We start from the raw sequence: 22552 nt of genomic DNA on the forward strand, positions 1-22552 counted from the left end.
GCGATGCCCTTAGGTGAGATGGCAAGAGCAGAAGGAGGGATTGGTTCTGGAGAAACCATGCGGGCTGCAGGAATATATAACCGGCACACAGAAGAGGATTTACGGTGTTACTTAGTGCTAGTTTCTGTGTGAGTCTCTGTATTTTCGTCTCAGAAGCTCTCTAGCTTTTAAACTCCTACCACAGACAGGAGGAAGTCCAGTCTGTCTCTCTATATGGCCATCGGTCCTGATAAAGCCCTGCAATTTGCTGAGTGATAAAATCGGTACCCGAAACACCAAACAGAAAGAACCTGCTGTCTGTCAACAGGGTTTAACAGTCTATGCCTCCCTGCTGGTCGCGCCGAATTCCATACCTCAAATATTTCTTCTCTGGATACTTCGATGCGGCAATGACCAGCTTGGGGCTGCTGAAGCGAAAGCTCGTGTCTGAGGACCTTCAGCTTCTGGACTAAATCCCTCTCGTATCTCTGGGCGGGAAGCTCCTCATCCTCCACCGAGCCCTCGCTGGGCAATGGCAGCGGCTGGCTGGGCTCCTTTAGTTGGCACTGGTGACTTGAGAAGAACAGAAACATCAAGGTCACCCCAAAAGCAGCGGCCCAGGGAGCCACAAGCAATGCCCCCCACTGGTGAGGGACTGAGAAGCGAGCTCATCACACAGAACTGCAAGAAGAGATGTTCCCTCTGCTGACATAACCATGTATGAAGATACATAAACACTGACAGTGGCCACCACTGGCCTAAATACAGGGGTCCAAATATGGCTTCAATCAAGAAGATACCCCAGTTCCAAGCAACTGCTTACCCTACAGCTTATCACTGCTGTAAATAAAAACAGAAATTGCTGTCATTTGTCACACATCCGGTATGTATCTGAGAGACTGACCGATGCATTACTAGATGCGCCTTGGTAGTCAAAATTCAATGGAGCTGACGTGAAAACTTTCACGAGCAGCTTATCGTACAAGAGCAAACAAGGCAAGTGCAATCTAATGGGAACTATTCCTCATTTTCACGACCAAGAGATTTCTAAGCCCACTCACAAAACTCCAGTGAAATCAAGGACTAGGACTAGTAGAGGGATGAAGTGGCATTCGTCTTGTCCAGGTTTGGCCCCTAAGGTCAGGTGTCGGTGAGAAGAGCCACATGGGGCTCTTACATTCTTGAGAACACGACAGAGCCAGAACACTGACTGTGGGATCCAAGATAACTCCCAGTTCCAAGTCATCCAGGAAGGACGGGCCCAGGAAAAGGCTCTGGCAAGCAGCAATATGGACTGCGGCAGCCCGTCCAGATGGTGACGAGCGGGCATGAAGGAAGAGCCTGGTTTCAGGGGCTCTCGTGCCAAGGGCCACACACTCCCTCAGAGAGCCACGTGCGGGAGCTTTGAACGTGGAGCTGTACTGCCTAATGCTGTCATCTCAGTGACTTTTATTTAGGCTGCAAGCAAGAAAAGACGGCAACAATACAGTTTCAAAACTGTTCACAACTGAGGCGCCTGGGTGGCTCAGTCGGTTAAGCCTCTGACTTCGGCTCAGGTCATGATCTCACAGTTCGTGAGTTCGAGTCCCGCATCAGGCTCTGGGCTGACAGCTCAGAGCTTGGCGCCTGCTTCAGATTCTGTGTTTCCCTCTCTTTGCCCCTCCCCAACTCATGCTCTCGCTCTCAAAAATAAACATTAAGGAAAAAAAAAAAAAAAACTGCTCCCGGCTGTCCTGAGAGTTTAAAAACCTGCAACTGTCCACCAGACATTTATTGTATTTCGCTTACACTTAACCTCCACTAACCAACAACACAGTCGATAAATTAAGAGAAATATTAGTAGAAAACATTAAATTACAAGCGTAAGAAATCTACAAAGATTCTGTACAAGTCTTACTTCATGATGTGATGTAACCTTGGGTCTGTAAACTGGGTTGTTCGGTTATTATGATCTACAAAATATATTCTCCCCGAGACTGTACTTCTGACTTCCCAGCCTGGTGGCAGTGGTCCGAGTTCATCACAGTTCACGCTGTTAAGGTCTCTGCCGAAATGGAAGAGAACAGACAGGTTTGTCCGTCTGAGTGTGGAGGCACGAAACCAAAATGTCAGCAAGAGGAACCACAGGAGTCCCTGATCAATGCGGCCAACGTCCCATTCTGCTAAGAGGGACAGTCACGGCGCGACTCACGCCAAACTCCCACCGAGTCCAGGACTCTGTGCTGCAGGTGGCAGCGAAACCCAACAGATAAAAACGGAGCTCTAGGAGCCCATGACCCTGATGGGGAACATGGCTCATGGTCTACCCGGGGAACAGCGTTTCTTCCTCGAAAGACGGCCAAGTAGCAGGAGGTAGATGATTGTTGTCAGAAAACCATCTGAATTTACAAGTTAAATTAAATGCTCAAGGTCACAAAGGCAGCTTCACTTGAAAGGCTCCCAGAAGCGCAAGTTCAAGGGGATATACTGACACCCCTTCAAAATCTCACAGTTCAGAACAGCAGCACCGGGAAGCGGCATTCTCGTGCTTTCCTTGCCTTTGTTACACGCGTGTCTCTGATTCTAACCTCTTGGTGAATGATCTCAGTACAATCCGGCCACATGGGAACACAACATTACTGGCCAAGTTGCTTGTCTAATCAGCACAAAGCCTGACGTTTCTTACAGCGGGTACTAGAGACACCTCATTCGTTTGCAGGTAATATTTCCATTCTAATTATAGACACTGGATCTTAAATTCAACAGAGACTTGGAAAGTCAGCAACAAGAAGTCTTTCTCAGATGAAACAAGTGATGAATAAAAAGGATGTGAGCATTACTAGAAATGTTATTAGGTAGTAATGCTATTCTGAAACAAAACAAAACAAACAAAATTTGGAAAGGAAAGCAAAACGAAGAAAAAAAAGAAGAAACTTAACTCCATTACAGGGTGGGGGAGGGGCGGGGGTCTCTCTGACCTGGGCTCAGATGTATGGCCTTGTAGAAGGAAATCGCATAGAAAAGCTTCATCTCCCCCAGGAATGGTCCCCAAGGGACTGAGGCAAGAGGGACAGTAAAGTAGAAGAGAGAAAGGGTAATAGAGTCTTTACATTTCCTTTGTAACTTTTTATCATGGAAAACTTTAAGCATATAAAAAAGTAGAGAGAGACCACTAATGAATAACCAACCTCGACAATTATCAACTCGTCACCCTATTGCAAACCTAATCCCCCCTCCACTCCCCCCACCCCAGTTACTTGAAGCAAATCCCAGACGTGCTATCATTTCATCACCCGAAATGATATCAATATTGATATCAATACATCGTTGGTATTTTTAGTGTAAAATGGGAACAGCACATCTCGAAGGGCTTACTGGCTTTTCAAGCAAGGGCACGTGTGATTTCATCTAGAGCGAGGGTCTCTTTCAGTTACGTGATCTGATCTCAAGACACAGGTTTGCTTCCTAAAGGACCCACGGGCGGTACAGTAGCCGCCCACTGACCACGTGGAGTCTGAAGGGGGCAGCAGAGAGCCTGGGCCCAAGACCCTGGGATGACTCCTTCAAGCCCCAGGGGTGCTCCCTATCGCGGAGGGCAGGGGTGAGGGAAGAAGTGCTGGCGGAGGGCCGCTGACGGTGCACGTCCGTAGCAAACGTACCTTGGTATCCTGGGGTCGTGCCACGTGCTAACTCCAGTCTGCGTGTGCAAAAAGTAAACTTGCCCCTGCACCGTTGTCCTTTGCTCTGCACAAGAAATCAGAGGGCGCAATTAGTTCAATTCCAAAGAGTTTTCAACGAACCCTCTTAAGCACAGAGTCTAAGCTTCCTTTCAATATTCTTTAAAATCAGGGAGGAAAGGACAGTGGGTAGCTTCTGCCTGACCTCCCACTTGACAAGCCCCATGGAAGTATCTGGGCGGCTCTCACTTCTTCCTGCCCACACCTGCGGAGGCAGCGATCTCCTTACTTGGCCACACCCCAGGAGTCCCTTCCATCTTGGTGCTGACCTCACCTTGGCCCCGTCACCTCCGTCTGCTCTCACTTCTGCTGTTCTCTGCACATCTAAATTATATTCCTCCCTCACCGGGTTCTCCTCTCTGCGGCGGTCAGATGATCCCTTCCATCCCTTCTTTCCCTTGTACCCGACGCCGAGCTTCCCACATTCAAATTACTGAACGCTCCATCCACCCTCATCCAGCCCACGCATCATTTTGGATTTTTTTTGGTATTCATTTGCCTAAAATTTTCACACGATTGCTAAACTGGGAGACTGGAGTGATTGCTGACAAATTCATGATGCACCAGATTTATCACCACCTTTTTTACTTGGCTTTCTTCTGACACGACCATCGCACGGCCCCACTCTGCAAATGTCCACAGTCACCGCACGTACAAGTTACTAAAACAAGCTTAAGAAATGCAACCCTGCCGCTCACACTCCGGTGTGGCTGGGTGGGTTCTCTCACCATAGCCTTCGGGCAGTTCTGGCGACTGGTGGCCGTGGGGACGGTTCTGAGGTGTCTGTAGTGACCCCCGGACCTCAGGATTTCGAAGTCGCTGTGCCTGGAGCCTTTGATCTTGACTTGGGGATTCCACAAACCTGCAGTCCCCTCCCCCAGCCGCAGCACCAGTACTGTCTGTGTAAGGGGCTGGCTCCTCCATGAAGCAGCTGAGAGGCCTTCCAGGTCCTGAGTCTTCATACACAGTTCTAGAAAGGAGAGCGGCACAGCACACATGGGAACACCGGCCCAACACAAGTGCCCAAAACCACACCCGTTTACTGTGCTTTTCTTCAACAAGATAGATGCCCCCAAGTGCCCAGCTGTACGAGATTCCTTCTGTCCCATCTAAACAGAAAGGTAGACTTTTTCATGAGGAACAAGCAGCCAGAGGGAGCCATCTGTCAAGTGCCATAGAGGCCACGGGTGGGATCTCATCCTGGGGGAGAGTTGAATGATTCAAAAACCCAACCTTGTACTGTAAGGAGCTCGCAAAATGAAATTTCATATTTCTTGCTTTAAAATCAAATCCACGGGGGCACCTGAGTGCTCGGTCAGTTAAGCGTCCGACTTCTGCTCAGGTCATGATCCCATGGTTTGTGAGTTTGAGCCCCACGTCGGGGTGCTGACAGCTCAGAGCTTGGAGCCTGCTTCAGATTCTGTGTCTCCCTCTCTCTCTCTGCCCACCCCCCCCCCCCCCCGGGCTCTCTCACTCTCCCTCTCTCAAAAATAAACATTTATATATATATATATTCAAATCCATACTCCACTTTCCTTGTTACTTTACTCTCTAGTAGACCTTCAGGTTACATAAATACAGCAATGACTTTAAGTGCTCTCTAACATAAATCTTTACCTCCTAAACTTTTTTGAAGACAATTCACCTTAAAGGCTATTTTTTGAAGACTATTCACCTTAAAGCCTATTTTCCCTCATTAGCATTAAAAAAAAAATCATACATTGAAAACTTTCAAATATATACACAAATTGAGAGACTATCTCAACAACCCCCCCCCCAAACTTGTCACCCAGCTACAACAATGGGCATCTCACAGCTACTCCTCCAGTGTCTCCCCTCTGCCAGGTTATTCTGAAACCAGTCCCGAAGTGTTTCCATTTCACCCTTAAATACTTCAGCTTATGTCTTGAGAAAACAAGGACTTCTTCCATCATCGTGACTAAAAACAGTACACTCATTTTTTTAAAATATCATCAAATACTAGTGTCCAAATTTCCCCAGCCAATTGTCTCATTACTCAGAATATATACAAGGTCCCCAACGTGCATTTAGTAGGTAGGTATGTCTCTTTAAGTCTCTTTTATTATGAATTTGTAGATTCTCTTCCTCTTTATTTCTCTTCCAACGTAATTGTTTAAGAGTTGTCTTCTACACTCTCCAGAGCGCCCCCTTCTGGATGCTGCTTAGTGTTCGGCAGCAATTTCTCGGTCCTCTTTCCAAGGGGTGTGTTAATGTCAGATTAACTCTCTTTTGTGCTGTTTTAGCAGCTATTAATGGTTACTGCCCAGCTCCATTAAGGCATTGGGGATCACAAAACTGTGATAGTGACCAATGAGCTTTTAAGTTTTTCTGTGTGTGTTTTAGGGTTTTTCTGCTGAGTGTCGTTATGAACTCAAGAATTTTAATATATTTGATTTGTTTCAATCCACTAGTTATAATTCTTTCTTTACATTTGTAATGTTTATTTATTTATTTAGAGACAGATGCAGCAAATGGGGGAGGGGCAGAGGGAGAGGGAGAGGGAGAGGGAGAGGGAGAGAGAATTCCAAGTAGGCTCCGTGCTGTCTGCGCAGAGCCCAACATGGGGCTCAGTCTCACAGACCTGATCATGACCTGAGCCAAAATCAAGAGTCGGAGGCTTAACTGATTGAGCCACCCAGGCGCCCCTACGGTTATAATTCTTACTGATGCTCAAACTCCCATCTTTGGCCAGCGCAAACCTCTTTAAATTGGATCCTGAGTCTTATGGGCACAACCCCACTAGTCTTTACAGCTTCCTTTATAAACAAGGAAACTGGACCCCAGTTTTATCCCAAACTGCATCTCAAGCATTCGGCACAAAGGTGTGAAGGCTGTTTCATAGAGAATGAGAGCCCAAGGCAGCAGAGAACTCAGCAGGCATCGCCACGGGGATACGTACCCTTCATTCTCTAACAGTCCTCGGCAGTCTACCACAGACCCTCCAGTGCCTATTCTGTCTCGTGTCTGTAAACTGACTAAAACAGAAAAGAACGTCTTGCGTTAAAATCCAGTGGCATTCCATACAGTTGTGATACAGTGAGCCATTGCAAAGGTGTAACTTACGTACAATATTATTATACAAAGCGAGGCACATGTATATACATAAACACAGCTAGTCCTGTGCTTTCATGTCTGAAGCATTTACTCCATTACATTAGCTCTACACCACTGCATACTGTTTGGAACATTCCTTGTAAATGTGGAGGAGAGGCTGTGTTTTCACGCTCTCCATAAAAATAACAAATTCCCGGTATTCACTTCCTCTAAGTTACCTCACTTTTTAAGAAGATCTTGACTCATGTTTAATAAGGACACAGAGAGCACTTTCAGTATCTGCAAAGTCTAGATGAATTTAAATATTTATTCTCTATCCCTACTGTGAACAACAAAGACGTTTACAAAGTTGCTTCTAGTTACTTGTTTTTCCCCTGGCACATCACTCCACAGAGAAAAAGAAATCACAAACAGGAAACGCATTAAGTGAGAACTTTCTCATTATGATAGTTTTCAGGATGCATACCCACTGTTGACTTATTTTGGGTCAAATATATTCAAGACAATACCTAAAAGATTTGGGGTCGTGACTCACTCCGGTACACTGCTAAAATACTAGGTTTTCTCCGATTCCTTGCAATGCACACAGGCAACATTTGAATTACCCTAAAATGCTAATGAAATGGGGTGGATAACAGAACAAGCCACTTAACAGATAAATCACTTCCAATGGAACACCTCCAGTCAACACTTGTAACACTAGCACATTTGATCTTTTTTTTTATCCTAAAGAATTCAATCCTGACTCCATAAAATCCTATCACATGGAAGTCTTCAGAAGTCATCTTTGCCTTTTATGCATATTACAGGTCTTCCTGAAGAAACTATTTCTCAACTCTGGTACATGTGGCCACCATTCTTGTCACGTACACTTGGTTAAGACCGTGGCAAATTAATTGTCTATTAATGTGGTGATTAAAATTATATTTAAAAATTATAACCTGAAATCTTTTTGTAGCCTAGTCATTTTAACTCAACTTGGAATGACAGGATGAAGAGAATTCAATAAAATAATAAAACCACACAAGACGAAAGTTTCTAGCGCGGAAAAGATGGCCCCGGATGTGGCTCGTCCTTTGAAAATATGTCACCACGGTCAGTGCCCGAGTGCGCTTTCTCGGTGATGGAGAGCTGAATGTTAAATTTTGAAAAAGCATCTCTTTATACAGATGAGAAAGTTCTTACCCACTATTTGGCCACGAACTGCATCAGTATCTGAGGGAGTTAGTTTGCATAGATCCAAACGCTGGTCTGCAAACAAATAATTCAAAACTTAACCCAGGGAAATGTTAACTAGGGAGGAGGGCAGGAATTCTGTATTCGGTATTCAAAAGGAAAAAAAAAAACAAAACGAAAAGATGCCTCATAACCCTTCTTCGGTTGTACTATAAGGCAGAAGAGCATTTTGGTTCTTACATCCAGTATCTTTTAATCTGCTGATGGCGTTGGAAAGCAGCCGCGCACAGCCCAGAAAGCCAGCTCCCTGCTTCTTGTGAATCTTCTTGTGGTTCCACACGCTGATGGTTATGGAATCAGTTTTCCCAACATATCTGAAAACATACAAACTCCTTTTTAATTGCCTCTTTGAATTACGATAGCCTGTTGAGATTTCATCTGATTGACTTCTTAGTACAAAGGAATCCTTTTAAAATGACGTTGGCTCTATATACCCCACACATAACAGGTGCTCAATAAATACACATCTACTAACTTCAAGGGGCTGGGGAAAGGCCGACAGCCAGTTATGTAAGAAGCTTACGTGCATAACTACATCATGATAATCATCCTATAACAGAGATTCACTCTATTTTTATAGTTCCAAAGGACGATGACATAATTCATAAAATCTCACCAATTAAGCTTAACGTAGAATACTAGTTTGCAGCAAGGGCCTACTTATAAACCACAGATGCACCCAAAGCACATTAAAGAGTGCTTTCTACCTCCACCTACTCTTCATGCAAATCAACCAGAGGGCAGTTTTCGGGAAAAGGGGCAACAACCGTCTCCCAAGCCACTTAGGGTTCCTGAGTTTAACTAAAACGAGTCTTGGAATCTGGTTACAAGAAATCCCACCCAGACTCCATGCAATCTGTACTAACACAAAACCAATAACCGCTCAGCGTTCTTTTGATGACGCTGTCTTAGCAGGGCCATGAAAACACAGGTGTATCTAAAATCATGGTCTCCAAAGTGCGATCCATGTTAGGAACGAATGTTACATCCATTCGATCATACCGAGCTATATTTTCTACAACAAACTTCATCTTCTCTTGTAGAAAATATAGTTCCTACTAAAAAGTAGAAATTTTAAAAATCAATAGAAATATAAGCAGTATATATTTGAATAATAAGTATGTACAATAACAATGCATTTTCAAAAAGATTTTATTTTTAAGTAATCTCTACATCCCACATGGGGCTCGAACTCACAACCCTGAGGTCAAAGAGTGCCTTGCTACACCGACTGAGCCAGCCAGATGCCCCAATAATAATGCATTTTTAAAGTAAAACTCTACAACAAGCTTCAGAGGTTCACTGTTGGGGGGGGGGGGGAAGAGCACACAAAGGACCTGAACTATACCCCTTTTTTTCCTGTCAGCATGGCCAGGAGATGGAGAAGGTTGAAAAACACAGTACGGAAGCAAACCATAAAAATCTATGAACATGTCAAATGCAAGAACCTCCAAGTATACAATAAAATTAGGCAGTATGGATTCATTTGGTTATCAGTGAGAAGTTAGTAATCATTTTTATTTTATTATTAAGGGCTTCTCTTGAAAGCTAGATTCCTGGTGCTCCCCAAATGGCTTAACAGAATATTCAACTCACAGATCATAGTGCTGGTTCCATTTTGGGTCCAGTGTGTTTTTCACAGTGTCCGTTGAGTGGCACTGCCCAGATCCATCCACCACAATCTTTGCAAAGGGGTCGGGGAGTCCTAAAGGAGAGGAGACGGCCACACCGGGATGAGACTACACATCCATCCATGTGACAAGAACACAGTCTCACAGGCTACAGAGAGCTTTGAGATCATCTAATTTGGTGAAGAACTTTACCCTGGGGCACTGTATTCTCTAATTTAGGGTTAGTTTGATCAGCAAAATAAGTTATTTCTATTTAGCTTTCTAAGAAAGGCAACCCAGTCTGACACCACAGATTTTTAGGGGCTAGAAAACTACAAAAACTAGGCTTAAATTTAGAATCATTTCTGATGATCACCAACTGGGCTAATTAAATGGAAGAAAAGAGATCTATAATTCATTATATTTATACCTCCTAAAAAAATAACACCTAGCAATCTTACCTACTGGGCTTTGTCTATTTTATCTACGAACCCAAGTATTCACCAAGTCTTAATTAGGTGGGTTCCTAAATGCTGGCGTATGAGTCGCACAGATTTATAGGATCAGAGAGGCGGCAAGTTAAGGGTTTTAGAGACATGCTTGATGGGGACCACTACTCCGGAGGTTCCCAGCTCCCTGAATAAGGCCTGTGAACCTAAGTTTCTTCACCTTTAAAGTGTGAATAATACCACTTAAGAACTGAGCTGCATTCTTGTGAGGATCAGAGAGTGAAGAAGTTCATGCTGCAGGCATCGACTTGATAGTGGTGAATTTCTGCAGTTAAGGGGTGATTTCTTCCTTTGGAAAAAGATCCCCTCTGGTTTTTACGCTTCCTTTAATTATGAGGCTTTTAAAATGTGATTTCATTTCTAAAATTTGACTAACAATTTGACTCAAACCCAGCTCTTTTACAGAAAAGCGTCTCGTGTGTATTTGAGCTGAGAACACTCCATCCAGCAGAAAGCAACAGATTCAGGGCTGGAAAGACGGAGAAGACAGGGTGCGGCCGGAACAGGGAGTGAGACAGTTTCTCTTGTATGAGTTATAACACTACGCCTAGGAGCTCGAAGCCTCCACATTCTTGCCAACTTGGAAATGAAGTTTGTCAAACCATGGGTCCGTTCGGTACAAGGCAGAATTCTGAGGGGAATATGTCCAGTGTTGTCTTTTTTTTTTTTTAAGTTCAAATTACAAAAATATGTGAAGAATACTAATACTGTAAGAGAGCAAAAGCAGGTGTGTACTTACTGAAGAAATCTTTCTTTGCAAGGTTCTTGGCACATAACACTGAAAACAAACAGAAATGCTAGGGTTAGCATTTATGGAGAAGATTTTCATCGCATCTAGTTGCTATGGACTGGATTGTATTGGACCCACCCCTGGGCCCTCAATTCACGTGTTGAAGCCCTAACCCCACTGTGATAGCATTTGCAAGAGGCCTTTATAGGAGGTGCTTACACTTAGATGGGGTCATCAGGGTGGGGCCTTAAGGTGGGATTAGTGCCCTATAAGAAGAGACCACAGAGCTCGCTCTCGGTCTGTTCTCCATGTAAGGGCGCAGCAAGATGGCTGTCTATACGCCAGAAGTGGGCCCTCACCAAGAACCAAATCTGCCAGCGCCTTGATCTTGGGCTTTTCCAGCCTCTAGAATGGTGAGAAATAAATGTTCAAGCCATCTAGTCTATGGTATTCTGTTATATCAGCACAAACAATTGAGACAGTCTATATTTGCAACACAAAAAAAATTCTAAAAATTATCTTTGCCAATGATGTCTTTCAAGTTTAGTAGCACATCACACACACACACACACACACACACACACACACACACGCACAAACTGACAAGCAACTAAAAAGTATTTTCTCCTCCAATTGGGAGTCAGCCATAACAAATATAATTTTTTTTTTTTACTTTTTTTTAATGTTTACTTATTTTTGAGACAGAGAGAGAAAGAGAGAGAGAGAGAGAGAGAGAGAGAAAGCACAAGCAGGAGAGGGGCAGAGAGAGAAGGGGACACAGAATCTGAAGCAGGATCCAGGCTCCAAGCTGTCAGCGCAGAGCCCAACACAGGGCTCGAACTCATGAGTCATGAGATCATGACCTGAGCCAGAGTCGGCCACTTAACTGAGCCACCCAGGCACCCCTAAAATGTTTTAATTTAAACTTGAAATCTGAAACACACAGAAATGGATTTATCAATATGCTCTTATGACTGCATAGGATCCCATGAATGCCAATTCAAATGAAGACCTACAATATTTACCTGTATAGCTCCTGCTGATAGCAACAAAAGGAGCTGTGCATCTCCTATAGTCTAATAAATAAGACAATTTTGCAAATGCTAGAGAATAGAAAGCAAGGGGAGATTGATAGAAAATATTGGGCCATCATCAAGTGCTGTCAAAAGCAAATGAGAAAATACATATTAAGAATTTAGCACAGGGGTGCCTGGCTGGCTCAGTTGATTGAGTGTCCAACTTCAGCTCGGGTCATGATCTCACAGTTCATGAGTTCAAGCCCTGCTTCGGGCTCTGTGCTGACAGCTTGGGGCCTGAAGCCTGCTTCGGATTCTGTGTCTCCCCCTCTCTGTGCCCCTCCCCCACTCATGCTCTGTCTCTGTCTCTCAAGAATAAATAAACATTAAAAAAATAAAAAAAGAATTTAGCATGGGGGTGCCTGGCTGGCTCAGGCAGAAGAGCATATGACTCTTGATCTTGGGGTTGTCCCCACGTGGGGTTGTCCCCACGTCAAATGTAGAGATTACTTAAAAATAAAATCTTTGTTAAAAGAAAAAAAGAATTTAGCACAATGTTGGCATAGAGACAGAATACAATTAAAGCTACTGTTATTATTGTAATAATGAGGTGGCATCAATTACTGTGAAGACATTTTGTCACCTAATCTGTCACATGATTAAAGCTTACCAGATCAAGGGAAAATACACCAATGGCACTTTTAGAGTGCTTCACAAATTTTGCCAATTTTCAAGAATGTAGTATTTTTTTAAATTTTTAATGTTTATTTATTTTTGAGAGAGAGACAGAGCACAAGCAGAGGAGGAGCAGAGAGAGAGGGAGACACAAAATCTGAAGTAGGTTCCAGGCTCCAAGCAGTCAGCATAGAGCCCAAAGTGGGGCTCGAACTCAGAAACCATGAGATCATGACCTGAGCCTAAGTCAGACACTTAACCAACTGAGCCACCCAGGCACCCCAAGAATATAGTGTTTTACTATGAACATTTTAATATATTCATATGATATATTGCTCTGCAAACTTTTCACTTAATATATTTTTTGTATAACAGCATTATCAGATATAATTCATACACTATACAGCTCATCTATTTAAAGTGTGTGATTCAGTGGTTTTTTAGTATATTCACAGGGCCACAGGATTGTACAACCATCACCATCAATTTTATTTTATTTTTTTAAGTTTATTTATTTTGAGAGAGAGAGAGAGCACAGGAGTGAACGTGAGCAAGGGAGGGGCAGAGAGAGAGGGAGAGAATCGCAAGCAGGCTCCATGCTGTGAGCACAGAGCCCAAAGTGGGGCTCGATCTCACAAACTGTGAAATCATGAGCTGAGCTGAAATCAAGAGTCAGACGCTTAACCAACTGAGCCACCCAGGCACCCCATCACCATCAATTTTAGAACATTTTCATCATCCCTCCAGATAGAGATCCCCTACTCATCAGCAATTACTCTTCATTTAACCTCAAGTCCCTCTACCCCACTCCTAGGCAGCCACTTATCTACTTTATGTCTTTGTGGATGTGCCTATCCTGGTCAGTTCATATAAACGGGATCATACAGTACATAGTATTTTGTGACTGGCTTTGTCCACTAAGCAGGTTTTTTAAAGTTCACCCATGTTGTAGCAAGAATCAGTGATACTCCATTGTACGGAAAGACCACATTTTCTTTATCCATTTATCAGCTCATAGACATTTGGGTTGTTTCCAATTCAGGGCCACTATGAATAATGCCATACAAGTTGTTGTGTAGACATAGATTTTTGTTTCTCTTGTTGGGAACCTACGAGCCGTTATGCTGCACATTTCGAGGACGTGTCAGACTGTTTTCCACAGCATCCGCACCATTTTATCTTGCCCCTAGCGGTGTCTAAGGGCTCCCATTTCTCCACGCCCTCACTAATACTTACTGTCTCTGTGGCTTTTCATCTCTCTGGTTGTCATTTGCATTTCTCTGATGACTAATGACTTTGAGCATCTTTTCATGTGCTTACTGGCTACTGGTATATCTTCTCTGGAGAAATTTCTATTTAAAACTTTTTTTTTTTTTTTTTGCCCATTTTTAAGTTGGGTTATTTGCCCTTTTATGTGAGAATTCTTCATTCTAAATATGTCGGTATCTACAGACAAGATATCCTCATCAGATACAGGATTTGCAAATATTCTCTCATTCTGTGGGCTTTCATTTTCTTGATGGTGTTCTTCGAAGCAACAAAGTTTTAATTTTGAGAAAGCCCAATGTACCTATTTTCTTTGTCGCTTGTGCTTTTGGGGTCATGTTTAAGAAGGCCTTGCCTAACCAAAGGTGTTAGAAATTTACTCCTTTATTTTCTTCTAACAGTTTTAATACTTTTAGCTTTTTTACACTTTCAGTTCTTTTTTATTACAAAAAAAAATTTTTTTTAAGTTTATTTCGAGAGAGACAGAGACAGCGCAAGTGGGGTAGGGACAGGAGGAGAGAATCCCAAGGAGGCTCTGTGCTGCCAGCACAGGGCCTAACTCGGGGCTTGAACTCGTGAAACAGTGAGATCATGACCTGAGCCGAAGCCAAGAGTTGGCTGCTTAACCAACTGAGCCACCCAGGGCGCCCTTTTACACTTTCAATTCTTAACTAGACATTTAGCCTATGATCTATTTTGGGTTCATTTTTGTGTGTGATGTGAAGAGGTCCAACTTCACTCCCTAACAGATGGCTATCCAGTTTTACCAGCACCATTTACTGAGAAGAATATTTTTTCCCCATTGACTTGTCTGGACTCTTGCTGAAAATTAATTCCCTGTAAATTTGAGAGCTTATCTGTGGTCCTTCAATTCTAGTCCGTTGATCTACATGTGTTTCCTCATACCATGACCACACTGTCTTGATTACTGTCTTAGTCTGTTCAGGCTATATAACAAAATACTACAGATTAGGTAGCTTATAAAAAACAATTACTTCTCACAGTTCTGAAAGTCTGAGATCAGGGTGACAGCACAGTTGGACAAGGGTTCTCTTCTAGGATGCAGACTTCTTGTATATCCTCAGCAGAAGGGGCTACAGATCCCTCTGGAATCTGTTATAAGGCAGTAATCCTATTCTTTAAGTTTCCACCCTCATGACTTAAGTACCTCCCAAAGGCTCCACCTACTAATACTGTCACCTTTGGGGGAATGGGAACATAAACATTCAGACCATAGTAATTACCATTAGCTTTATAGTAAGTTTTGAAATTAGGAAGCATGAGTCCTCCTCCACTTTCATTCTTTTTCAAGATTGTTTTGGTTACTCTGGATCTGTTAAACTGTCATGAATTTTAGAATCAGCTTGTTAATTTTGGAGGGGCGGTAAGGGAAAGCCAGCATGGAATTTGAAAAGGATTTCACTGAGCCTGCAGGTGTATGGGGGGAGTAGTGTCATTCTAACAAGCTTAAATCTTCTACTCCATGAACATGGGATGCCCCCCTCTTTCATTTAAGTCTTCTTTAACTTTGTTTCATAATTTTCAGAGTATCAGTTTTATACGTCTTTTGTTAAACATATTCCTAAGTACTGTATTTTAATCTTTTAGATGCTATTGCAAATGGAACTGTTTCCTTCATTACATTTTCAAATTGTTTCTTTTTTTTTTCTTTTTTAATGTTTACTTATTTATTTTGAGAGAGAGAACAAGTGAGCAGAGGAAGTGCAGAGGGATGGAGAGAGAGTATCCCAAGCAGGCTACACACTGTCAACGCAGAGCCCAACATGGGGCTTGAACCCATGAACCACAATATCACAACCTGAGCCAAAACCAAGAGTTGGATGTGCAACTGACTGAGGCACCGAGGGGGCCCTTCAAGTTGTTCATTTGTAGTATACAGAAATACAACTGATTTTTGTATATTCAACTTGTATCTTACAATTTTGAATTCATTTATTAGCTCTAATACTTTTATTATTTTGAATTTTCTGTATGTAAGATCATACCATCTACAGATCTAGCTTACTTCTTCCTTTCCAATCTGAATGATTTTCTTCATTTCTCATGCTTAACTGCCCAGTACTTCCAATACAATACTGAATAGAAGGGGTGGACATCCTTTATCTTGGTCCTTATTGTAAGGGGAAAGCATTCAGACTTTCAACCATTGAGTACGATGTTAGCTGTGGGGTTTTCGTAAATGCCCATCTTTAGTTGAGGAAATTTCCTTCTGTTCCTAGTGTGTTGAGTGTTTTTATCATGAAGCACTGTTAGCTTTTGTCAAATACTTTTTCTGCATCTACTAAGATGATCATTTAGTGCTTGTCCTGTATCTGTAGGTATGAGGTAGTACATTAATTGATTTTCAGATGGTATGCCAACCCTGCATTCTGAGATAAATTCCACTTGGTTATGGTGCATCATCTTTTTAGTGTGCTGCTGGTACTCAGTTTGCTATGAATTTACCAACATTTTTTGTTCTATATTCATAATAGATATTGGTCTATAGATTTCCTTTCCTTTTCATTTTGTATCAGGGTGATAAAGACTCATAAAATGAGTTGAAAAGTGGACTCTTCTGTTCTTTCTCTTTAAGTTGGTGAAGAATTGGTATTCATTTTTCTTTTTTTAAAAAACATCTTTTTAATGTTTATTTTTAAGAGAGAGTGCGCATGTATGCACAAATGGGGGAGGGGCAGAGAGAGGGGGACACGGGATCTGAAGCGGGCTCTGCGCTGACAACAGACAGCCCAACATGGGACTCGAACCCATGAACCACAAGATTATGAGCTGAGCCGAAGTTGAACGCCCAACCAATAGAGTCACCCAGGTACCCCAGTATTCATTTTTAATATTTAGTAGAATTTGCCAGTAAGCCATCTAGACCTGGCTTTTTCTTGTGGAAAGTGTTTTCAATTACTTATCTAATCTCTTTACTTTTTATACATCTATTCAGATTTTTCATTTCTTCTTAAATCAGCTTTGGTAGCTTGTGTCTTTCTAGAAATTTGTCAGTTCACACAGGTTATTAATTTGTTGGCATACAGTTGTTTACAGCATTCCCTGATAATCCTTTTTTATTTCTATGTTGTCAGTAGTAATATTTTTTCTTCAATATAATCTTTATGCCCTTCCTTCCCAATAGAAATACACATACACACCCTTTCTCTCTTTTTCGTCTTTTCTGTGGATAGATCATAATTTATAGCTCCTGCTTGCTGTTTTGTTTCTGTAATTACAAAAATACTTGTAAAAAATGAAAACTTGGAAATGTGAGTAGAAAATGAACGCCCCTGAAATCTCATCATTACTCTTTGCTTAGGATTCTCCTGGCTAGTTACACATGCTTATCATTCCCACTAAATTTTAGGATCATTTTGGGGCGCCTGGGTAGCTCAGTCGGTTAAGTGTCCGATTTCAGCTCAGGTCATGATCTCATGGTTCATGAGTTCGAGGCCTGTGTAGGGCTCTGTGCTGACAGCTTGGAGCCTGGAGCCTGGAGCCTGCCTTGGATTCTGTGTCTCCCTCTCTCTCTGCCCTTGCCTTGCTCACACTCTGTCTGTCTCTCTCAAAAAGTGAATAAATGGTAAAAAAAAAAAAAAAAAAAAAAAAAAAATTTAATTTTAGGATCATTTTGAGCAAATTCAAAAAAATTACCTCATGAATAAATTTGAGGGGAATCTATCTCTTTACCATATGAAGTATTCCTATTGTTGAAGGCAGTACATTGATCCATTTATTACATTCTTCTTTAATGCTCTTAAGTGATGTTTTAAAGTGTGTCATAAAAGTTTTCCACATTTCTAATTGCATTTATGCTGAACTGTCTTTTTGTTACTATTGTGAATGGGAGTGTCCCTTTCACTGAATTTTCTAATTGTTCTTTGGATATAGGAGAGCTATTAATTTTCTTCCATTAATTTAACATCAGCCATCATTTTCAACTCTCTTCAAATGCACCTGCGATGTTCTGTTCCCTTCAACTTCTCTTTTCTTTCCCACAATTTGAAAGTCTCAAAGGCTCTCACATCAAACTAAAATGTTCAAAACTGAAGTTGAAACCTTCCTACTCTACTTCCTACTCTCCCAGAATCCATTACTTCAGAGACGGTCAGCTACGCGCAACAGCTGCACAAGCCAGAAATCTATGCTTTTCCTTCTCCATCTCTCTCTAATGCCTTGACTCCTCACCATCTCTACCCTTGTTCAAGTCCCCAACATCGGCCATCACCAAGTACTCTTTTCAAAATTTAAACCTCTGATCTCTTTCCTTTTTAAAAATTCCATACTGGCTTCCCATTGCAAAATTCCATCTGTCATGTTCTGACCCCAACCTACCTTGCCTTTCCAGCCTCAAACATTATCCACCAGCTCCAGGCCCTCGTGTTTCTAAGGTGCTGGTGCTGGGCTGCTTCTGAATGGAAGAATTCTGCTCACGTCTCAAAAAGGTGAATCTTCGCTCATATTTACAAGACTAGCGATGTTTTAATTTAAGGCTCATTCTAGTGGAATTTGATGACATCGTGAAGTGGAGAAGGTCTCAATAGTGTCAGCAAAGATAATCCTGCCTCAATTTTGTGCAAAGATCATTTAGGGCCATAGTGAATCTAGTTTGGTTAGTGGAATAAGATTTCTCCTACTAGAATAATTTTGTGATCTTGCCCACTCTAGGAGATAAAATGATGAAATGTAATTTATCACAGCATAAAATCGTACTCTATCTAGAACTACGACTCATTTTTAAACAAATATGTTAGACACCAATTCTGTGTGAGGCTCTGAGGATACAACAACAGACAGAAAAACGAAGCTTACTTCTTTCAGCGTAGACCACAGTGTGGTGGCTTCAACTCCCAACTCCTGGGTGCCCCTCTACTGTGGACACATCTTGTCTCTTACATTCCATAATTTCCTAATCACATACCACAATCTCCTAATGTTGGGGATAAGAGCAAATTATATAATGTTCACTTCACGTCGGGAAATGCATGGAAGTTTTAACTTGAGGTATCTTCAATTAGTAAGACACCCTCTTCACTAGGTCGCTGACAAAGGCAGTTTCCCTAAAACACCGCTTGTGGTTTCACCCACCCCCAGGATGAGTGGCCATGGCACAAATTTAGTACTTTATTATAATAACCAACTTTAGAAATTTTCTGTCTTTTTTTAAGGTTCTGTATTTTGAGAAAGAAAGAATGAGAGAGCAAGAGAGAGCAGGGTAGGGGCAGAGAGACGGGGGAGAGAGAATCCCAGGCAGGGTCCATACTGGCAATGAGGAGCCTGATGCGGGGCTCAAACTCACAAACCATGACTTGACCTGAGCAAAAACCAAGAGTTAGATGCTTAACCGACTGAGCCACCCAGGTGTCCCAAGAAACGTTCTAATTTGTGTCAGTACTTCCACTGTTTTTCTGTTTGCCAAGGCTAGAGACTTCTGGCTGTCATTTTTATTCCCCCCTGCTCCTGTACTTACACGTGTCACCGAGTCCTATCTTTTCCTTCTCCTACAGGTCTCTCGAATTTGCCCCTTCCCCTACTTTTGTACCCGCTCTCCCATTCTTGGCTTCACTGACTCACAGCTCAATGGAAAAGCAATGGCGCCCTCCCTCCTCAGGACACTCAGCCACAACATCAACCTTCTGAGACGCTATTTGCGTGTCCCGAGGCTCTAAAAGCTCCAATGGCTTATTTTATTCCAATGCATATTTTACCGCTAATCTAAATCTCTCCCTGGGTTCAAAGGTGCTCCATTCCCTCATATCACTTGTGTTTCCCACCATTCTTCAAAGTATAGCTTGGTTCATCACCACCTCCTACCACCCCAACTGTTACCACCTCTACGCCATTATTATTCCACTCAACCCACTCGACAGCCTCCTTCTCTTCGCTGAGCTCCAGTCTTCACAGTCCAGGCAAGGCCCCTTGTCGGTGAAGCCACTCAGACCGGTATTTCCTGAATGCCACTCAGTGATAACACTTTCACTAGTGCCAAAATGAAAAAAGTGAGGACAATATGGTGTGGTTTTTGTAAAAGGGAACTAAATCATTTTAAATGCCTGTCCTGTGTTCTGGTGTTAGGTCTTTTCTCTATTTTTTTCCTATTACGATACCGCATCCTTAATGAAAATGAGGTAAGAGAAAATAGTGATAGTTTCACCAGTGACTTGGCAAAATAAATAGCTGACAATCTTATGTTACATTTATGTTAGTTTTGCCTGATCTGAAAATTGCTGCTCATAACCACCAGCAATCTACTCCCTCGTCTTGCTCCTAGTTAGGAACCATATGGTTGAGTTGACTGTTACTTTTCACACAGGCGGGCCTCACCCCGCCCCCCCACCCCGGTAAGAGAGGGGCTTCGACAGGGGTTTCATGTAGAGGTGGCCAAACAATCGACAGCCACGAAACATAGACTCTGATAAGCAAGAACCAAAAAGCAGAGAGAGTAACAGTGATATAAATACAGAAAATTAAGGTATCTCAATCACTTAAAACATCTAAGTAGGGGCACCTGGGTGGCTTAGTCGGGTAAGCGTCCGACTTCGCCTCAGGTCATGATGTCACGGTTCATGAGCTTGAGCCCCACATCAGGCTTTGTGCTGACAGCTCGCAGCCTGAAGTCTGCTTTAGATTCTGTGTCTCCCTCTCTCTCTCTGTTCCTCCCCGGCTCATACTCTGTCTCTCTCTCTCTCTCTCAAAAATAAATACATATTTTTTTTAATTAAAAAAAAAACAACAAACGACAACTGAGTGTTAAGATAATAATTACATTAAAAATTTCAATTCAATGTGGCCAACACTGGATTCATAAGATCACTTAAATTAAAAAAAAAAAAAAGATCGGGGCGCCTGGGTGGCGCAGTCGGTTAAGCATCCGACTTCAGCCAGGTCACGATCTCGCGGTCCTTGAGTTCGAGCCCCGCGTCGGGCTCTGGGCGGATGGCTCAGAGCCTGGAGCCTGTTTCCGATTCTGTGTCTCCCTCTCTCTCTGCGCCTCCCCTGTTCATGCTCTGTCTCTCTCTGTCCCCCCAAAAAAAAATAAACGTTGAAAAAAACATTAAAAAAAAAAAAAAAAAAGATCAATCATGATCCAGCAATTCCACCCTTAGGCATAGAATCAACAGGAATGCACACGTATGTTCACCACATAGAATGGTTATAGCAGCACAGTTAGCAATAACCAAAGACCAAGAACCAATGAGACATCTATCAAGAGTACAATGAAGGGGCGCCTGGGTGGCGCAGTCAGTTAAGCGTCCGACTTCAGCCAGGTCACGATCTCGCGGTCCATGAGTTCCAGCCCCGTGTCGGGCTCTGGGCTGATGGCTCAGAGCCTGGAGCCTGTTTCCGATTCTGTGTCTCCCTCTCTTTCTGCCCCTCCCCTGTTCATGCTCTGTCTCTCTCTGTCCCAAAAATAAATAAACGTTGAAAAAAAAATTAAAAAAAAAAAAAAAGAGTACAATGAATAAAGAAGCTGTATTCACAAAATGGAATATTATACAGCACTGAGACAGATGAACACAACTACACACAAAATTAGGAAGGAATCTCACAAACACGATATGACGGAAGACACAGCAGATGTTATACACAGTGCCATTTACACAGAACACAGAATCCACAGAGCTAATATATACTGTTGAAGTCAGATATGGCCAGGCTCTGTCTCTTGATCTGGTTGCTAATGACACATGTGTGTTCAGTTTGAGAATTCGGTGAGCTGTACACTTAAATATTTATAAATCAATCATAAAAATCAATGGAACAGAAAATACAAATACAGACCCCTAGGTAGGAGATCAATTGATTTTCATCAAAAGTGCCAGGATAATTCAATGAGGGGGAAGAAAGGATAGTCTTCTCCAGCCTGGAAAATGGGATATGCAGTTAGAATGAATCGGATATCCTTAGGGTAAAAATAAACAAGCTTCAACTCCTACCTCACATCATACACAAAAACTGACTTGAAATGGAGCACAGACTTAAACATTAGGTACCATTAAGAAAATGAAAAGGTATTTTTCCCCAGTCAGGGAAAAATCTTCAAAATACATATATCTGACAAAAGATTTGTAAACAGAATATATAAAGAACTCTTACAACTCAATAATCAAAAGAAAAACCACCCAACTTAAAAATGGGCAAAGAATGGGCACCTGGGTGGCTCAGTTGGTTGGGCATCTGACTTCGGATCAGGTCATGATCTCATGGTTTGTGAGTTCAAGACCTACGTCGGGCTCTGTGCTGACAACTTGGAGCCTGGAGCCTGCTTTGGATTCTGTGTCTCCCTCTCTCTCTGCCCCTCCCCACTCATGCTCTGTTTCTCTCTCCTTCAGATATAAATAAACATTAAAAACAATTAAAAAAAAATAATCACAGAAAACTCAGACACTTCACTGAAGAAGATATCAAATGGCCAGTAAGCACAATTAAACATGGCCAACATCACTAGTGATCGGTGACATGCCCCTGAAAACCACAATCAGGTGTCACTACAGTACCCACTAGAATAGCTAAAACTAAAAAGACTGACAATACTAAGTGCTGGCGAGGATGTAGAAGAACAACTCTCAGACATAGCTGGTGGAAGTGTAAATCAGAACAGCTGCTTTGGACAACTGTTTAGTGGACATGTACCCTATGACCTAGCAGTTCTACTCCTGGATTCTTGTCCAAAGAAATGAAAATATAATAGCCACAAAAAGATGTGTACGTGAAAGCTGACAACAGTTTTATTCAT

At 42.4% G+C, this 22552-nt stretch overlaps 1 protein-coding gene and 1 long non-coding RNA gene across 8 annotated transcripts in view; one reads left to right on the forward strand and one right to left on the reverse strand.

The window, feature by feature from the left end:
* LOC147572911 (uncharacterized) overlaps positions 1–11295 on the forward strand; it is a 38636-nt gene extending 27341 nt beyond the window's left edge. The window contains exon 2 of the long non-coding RNA XR_015245411.1: positions 10520–11295. This is a non-coding gene — a long non-coding RNA (uncharacterized LOC147572911). The remainder of the gene's footprint in view (positions 1–10519) is intronic.
* The window catches only part of SMURF1 (SMAD specific E3 ubiquitin protein ligase 1), a 110833-nt gene that overhangs the window by 20915 nt on the left and 67366 nt on the right, over positions 1–22552 (reverse strand). For 4 of the 7 annotated variants that reach the window (XM_086691909.1, XM_086691910.1, XM_086691908.1 and 1 more), the window contains exons 2-11: positions 10865–10903; positions 9603–9711; positions 8187–8320; positions 7956–8021; positions 6616–6691; positions 4424–4665; positions 3618–3702; positions 2937–3014; positions 1877–2023; positions 354–552 (exon numbers count right to left, since the gene is read on the reverse strand). In XM_086691909.1, the coding sequence (XP_086548035.1) occupies positions 354–552; positions 1877–2023; positions 2937–3014; positions 3618–3702; positions 4424–4665; positions 6616–6691; positions 7956–8021; positions 8187–8320; positions 9603–9711; positions 10865–10903 (1175 nt within the window). The remainder of the gene's footprint in view (positions 1–353; positions 553–1876; positions 2024–2936; positions 3015–3617; positions 3703–4423; positions 4666–6615; positions 6692–7955; positions 8022–8186; positions 8321–9602; positions 9712–10864; positions 10904–22552) is intronic. The other 3 variants (XM_086691913.1, XM_086691912.1, XM_086691911.1) reach the window with 2 other exon arrangements.

The sequence above is a fragment of the Puma concolor genome, chromosome E3 (genome assembly GCF_028749965.1).
Source record: "Puma concolor isolate L17-30 chromosome E3, mPumCon1.1.hap2, whole genome shotgun sequence".
NCBI lineage: Eukaryota > Metazoa > Chordata > Mammalia > Carnivora > Felidae > Puma > Puma concolor.